General features: G+C 57.0%; 2 protein-coding genes across 4 annotated transcripts in view; one reads left to right on the plus strand and one right to left on the minus strand.

Annotated features, from left to right (window-relative positions):
• Positions 1-5,123, minus strand: part of BTBD1 (BTB domain containing 1) — a 52,335-nt gene that overhangs the window by 36,810 nt on the left and 10,402 nt on the right. The window contains exons 5-6 of the mRNA XM_025050050.1: positions 3,433-3,755; positions 2,192-2,301 (exon numbers count right to left, since the gene is read on the minus strand). The gene's annotated coding sequence lies outside the window, so the exon portion shown is untranslated. The remainder of the gene's footprint in view (positions 1-2,191; positions 2,302-3,432; positions 3,756-5,123) is intronic.
• The window catches only part of TM6SF1 (transmembrane 6 superfamily member 1), a 22,279-nt gene continuing 17,162 nt past the window's right edge, over positions 7-5,123 (plus strand). For 2 of the 3 annotated variants that reach the window (XM_025050039.1, XM_025050043.1), the window contains exons 1-2: positions 7-116; positions 4,622-4,932. In XM_025050039.1, coding sequence (XP_024905807.1) covers positions 25-116; positions 4,622-4,932 — 403 coding nt within the window. In that variant the 5' untranslated portion in view covers positions 7-24. The remainder of the gene's footprint in view (positions 117-4,621; positions 4,933-5,123) is intronic. The other variant, XM_006905312.3, reaches the window with a different exon arrangement.

Raw genomic sequence — 5,123 nt, forward strand, 5'->3', positions numbered from 1 at the left:
GCGAGCGGCGCGCGGGCGGCGGCGATGAGTGCCTCTGCGGCCACCGGGGTCTTCGTGCTGTCCCTCTCGGCCATCCCCGTCACCTATGTCTTCAACCACCTGGCGACCCAGCACCAGTGAGTGGGCGCGGGTGGGGAGGGGCGGGGGGTGGCGCCCGGCGCCCAGAGACCGCGGGAACCCTGACAACTTTTCAGATGCGGCTGAGCCGCCGCCGCAGAGCCGGGGCCACCGGCCTCCGGGGCTCCCCTCCCCGGCCCTGGCGCCCCTCGGGTCGCACCGCCGGGGATCCTCACTTCAGCTGGCATCCTTGCCATTCCGCGCCATTTTGGGCCAGGTGCTAGGCGCCCGCTCGGTGCCAGCACCGTGCCAGGTACCCGGGTTACGGAGGTCAATAAGGCGATGCCCCGGCCCCCGTGGAGCTCAGGGCCAGGGCTGGGGGCTGGACGACGCGCACAGCTGAGCTACGAGCGGGGCATGTCAGCGCGGGGCGTCCTCGGCTCGTTCGGTTTCGCAGGAACGTTTCCATGTATGGACACACACATACTTACCATTTCTTAATTTTAGAAACCGTTGTGAATGACTGACAGAAATAGCCCTGAACCAACAGGCAGAGACCCGGGTTCTAAGCCTGGCTTTGGCTCTGACGGCGTGGCCTGGCCTGGCCTCAGTTATCTGGTCAGTCCAACGACCTATATTTGCATCCCACTGTCAGGACCCGCCGAGACTGGGCAGGATCCCGGGCGCGAGGGAGGCAGAGCCGCGAGCGCCCTGCTAAGGAAATGGGTGTGGCTGAGGGAGGCTGCGCACCGGCTTGGGGCCCGGACCGCCCGCAGACCTCGGCGAGGGATCCCGGCCTAAATGACCCCGCACCCGCAGCTGCAGGCCTGCCTGGGCAGTGGGAGAGGCGCCAGGCCTTCCTGCCCGCCCACGTCCCTTGCTGTCTGTGGGAGGAGGAAGTAACCTGTTATGTTACCCACCGCGGTTGGTGCTAAGGAAATTGCACCCGTTTGTAGGCTGCAAACCCCCTCCAACCTTCACGCTGCGGAGAAGTGTCTGGCCACCGGGCAGTGGCTTCCTCCTCGCTGACTGCTGGGGCTACCACTTGTCGCCTGCCTTATCCAGATGGCAGCCGTCCACACTGTGCACTTCCTAAGCGCCGGCAGTGACTGCCCTTGGTCTCACCCAGTCTCAGAGCACATCTCCTGGAAGCAGTAACTCTGGGCAATGAATGCCACATCTGTGGGTATAGTGCACAGGGCCCCTGCACTCCTAAAATGGCATTAGGAGCAATTCAGCAAGTACCTATTGTTTGCTTGGCACTATTCTGAGTGTTTGGGACACAGCCAGGAATAAGCCACAAAAGGTTGGGGCGGCGTGTGTTGAGACAGGCATCTTCAAATAAAACGGGGTGGCAGGAGAGAGTGGCTGGGAAGGGGACTGGTGGTCAGGGAAGGCTTCTTGGAGGTGACACTCGAACTGCAGGAGGCACCCATGGAAAGATCTGGGACAGAGCCTTCCAGGTAGGGGAACAGGGAGCCGTGCAGGGAGAGGGCCGTGGCTGGGCGTGGGGATGTTTTAGAGGGAGAGCAGTGTGCTTGCTGAAGGACTGTGGCAAGGAGAGATTCGAGGATGACCCTGAGGTTTTGGCCTCAGCCACTGGGAGGACAGTAATGGCATTTACTGAGTACGTGCTGAATTGCGTATGGCCACGTTATTACTGAGCACACTGCTGAGCCCTGCAGAGTTATGAATAACAGGTTCCAACCTGAGATTCTTCCCGTCTTCTTCCTCTACTCCCTTACCCTGTCCCCTTCCCCATTCGTTCTGGGGTTGGGCTAGCATCTGTTCCCTCCTTCTACTTCCCCTTGGCACTGGCCCTGTGACTCAGAGCCTCTGAGGGGGTTCCTTGCCCCCCAGCCCAGCCCCCATGTGAGTGCTTCAGCCACACTGGACTGTTCTGTGACCCCTGGACACTTCTTAACTGTCCTGCCACCGCTCGGGCTGGATTCTCTTTCTCCCTGTCCCTGACTGTTGGAGCCACGCCTGGACTTTACGAGTAAAATGCCACCTCTTCCTTTTCCTGACCTTCCCCCTGGCAGATGTGATCCCTCCCTTCTGAGCGCTGGGGATTAAGCCTTTCCCACCAGTTACTTTCCTGTGGTCAGAACTTTCCTTCCTGGCCCTAGCTCACCGTGGTATTGTCCTGCCCAGCATGCAGCCTTGCACATAGCAGGCATTCACTTGGCTTGGAATTAGTCGAATTAGTTGTAGCTTTCTTCCCACCAGACCTATCAGCAAAGTCTGAAAAACAAAAAGCAAATTAGGTAGAAGTCAAGAAGGGGTTGAAAGCTCTCTCTCTCATCACACACGCACGCACACGCTCTGCTCATACCCAAACATGTCCCCTCTCAGTAGATGTCTGATTTTGGAAAAGTATCAGTAACTGCTGCCCCGCGCCCCCCACCCCCGCAAGACTCACAACCTTTCTACCCTGTGTTAGTCACAGCCCATCCTCCCATCCCCTCACCGCCCAGTTCCTGCTGGACCCATTTCTCCCAGTTCTGAGCGGGTCCTGCACTGGCTTTCGCTGAGAGGTACCGATGGTCTGCTGCCCCAGTTTCTCCTCAATCATGGCTCCTCCCCTAGACGTGGAGAGTGGGAGGACCCTGTGAACCAGAGGAGCGCCAGCTATGTGATGGTGCAGCTATAAGGCTAGGCCCTTGGGAGGAGCAGGGATGGGGGCTATCTCCTGGCCACCACCTGTGTCAGGCTGTGATTAATGCCTGCCAGCTTACATGGCACACCGAACCACTGCCCTCTTCACGGGATGCTTCAGCCCAGCATCATGTTCCTGGCCCACATCAGCTTCTTCCATCCTCTCGTCTGTCGATTTATTCCTACAGGAGGAGCCTGCAGCATCCACTAGAAACCTATTTTAATCTCTTACATGGACAGTCACATGGTCATACTCGTTATCATAAAACTGGGTCATGTGTCTGTCCGTCTGTCCACCCACCATCCATCCATACATCCATCCATCCATCCACCATCCACTCAACCATCATCCATCTACTACCTAATCCATGTCGTCCGTCCATCCGTCCATCCGTCCATCCGTCCATCCATCCATCCATCCATCTCCCTCACTCCTCATCCGTCCATCCCTTTTCACACCTTAGCGGAGGTCCCCAGGCAGACTTTCAGCATCGCACTCATCTAAGTTCCTTGAACGAAATTGCATAGTCCCCTGCCCAACCCCTGATGCATTCCGGTTCTGTAGGTTTAGGAAATCTGGGTGCAGCTGATGCCCAGAGCCCACTCCCCGACTCTCTGTGGGGCCTGGAGCCAGGTGCTGGGATATGGCTTTCCTGCACCTGAGGCCAGTCAGTCTCCTTGGGGCCCATCTACCTGCAGGGTGGATGGATCACTGACCTGACACGGAAGACGGGTTTCTGACTGGTGCCTGGCACCCATTCCAGCTGCAGGCATGTGGAATTTGAGTTTTTGCCTCAGTTATTGGTAGGTATTAGTGGTCTGTGGAACCTGTGACTGATGAGGGTACTTTCCAGAAGTCCCAGGGTCATATGGCGAAGGTTATCCAAAGTCCTCATGTCAGGCCATGGTGGTATGGAGGGGTCTCAGCCTAGGAGTGGTGCTTTCAGCAGCTCTCAAGGGCCGTTGAGGAGTCTCTGGTGTGGCCGGTCATTGGAGTGGGCCAGGCAGTGCTTCATCTAGAACTGGAAGCCCTGTTGATGCTGGAGGGTGAGAGGGAGTGTCTGCGTGGGACCAGGGGTGACTTCCAAGTGAGAGTTCTCAGAGCGCACTGAGATAGGTGTCCCCTATGTAGACAGGGACCTCTCTTGTTCATCCACAGTGCCTGGCACATAGGGGTGCAGAATATATTTTTTCAATATGTTTTTAAGTTCATTAATAAACAGATGACTGAATTCCTAACGTCACACAGGTAGATAGTGGCAGGGTAGTTACTGGAATCCGGGGCTCTGGACTGCTAACCCCGCCCAGCCTCATGGCCTCATGGCCTCATGCTGCCCGCAGGGCCTTGGCGCCCCCGTCTCCCTGGAGCCATGCCCATTTGCAGAAGGTCCAGGGGCTGTGCCCAGCCTCATCGCTCCTTGGCCTTGGCTTTCCAGGTGTAGGGTCGGATGCTGGCCCTCTGGCCCTGGGTGTGGGTGGCTAGCTTCGCTCTGGCCTCAGGTCTGGCCCAGACTCTTCCCCGTGTTGGGCTGGCCTTGTCCTCTGGTCCCTTGGATTATACACATCGTCTGTGGCCCTTCTTCCTTGAAGAACAGCTAATGATTTTTTAAAATGGATATGACACAGCCACCTAGGAACAGGGGTTGGAGGAACTGGCAGGTGATACATTGTCTGTGCAGGGGAGGGCAGGATGACAAGAGAGGGAAGACCTGGTGGCTCCGGTCCCCAAAAGGCACAGGGGGACAGCCCAGAGGGGTCGAAGTGCAGCAGATACACATCTCTACCCCCACACTACCTGAGTTGCAGGCAGAGGCAGAGCTGGGAGCGACTGAGTTTAACAGCCAGGAAATTCCCGGCATGGACGTGTTTACTTTGAGTGATGGCCTTCCTGTTCTGGTCCTTGCAGGTCCTGGACAATTGTAGGGTTTGCTGCCCTCATCCTGCTCCTGGTAGCTCTGTTGGCCAGAGTCCTCGTCAAAAGAAAACCACCCCGGGACCCGTTGTTCTATGGTACGTACGTCTCTATGGCAGGGAAACCATTCGTGTTCCCTGAAGATCTCGACAGGGCGGCCCTGGCACCCACCTGTAAAGAAGCAGGAAGTGAAGGAGTATTTCAGGATGACGTGGCCCTCACCTCCAAACTAAGCCTCTCTCAGGCTGTGGACCCTCCACTCTCCCAGCTGGAAGTCCAGGAAAGGAGCTCCCTTGAGAGTCAAGGTCAGAGGTCAGAGCTCACAAATGGCAGGATTTTTTTTCCCTTTTTTAATGGCCAAATAACATTTTCTTTTTCCAGACGTTTAGGTTGTTTCCTTGTCTCAGGGCTTGCAGGTTCCCTGGGGTGGCTCTGCCTCAGGCTGTGGGTAGGACTTAGGCTGTCCCAAATTGGCTCCCAAGGTGTGCCCTTTTTA

This window comes from Pteropus alecto, unplaced genomic scaffold (genome assembly GCF_000325575.1).
Source record: "Pteropus alecto unplaced genomic scaffold, ASM32557v1 scaffold60, whole genome shotgun sequence".
Taxonomy (NCBI): Eukaryota; Metazoa; Chordata; class Mammalia; order Chiroptera; family Pteropodidae; genus Pteropus; species Pteropus alecto.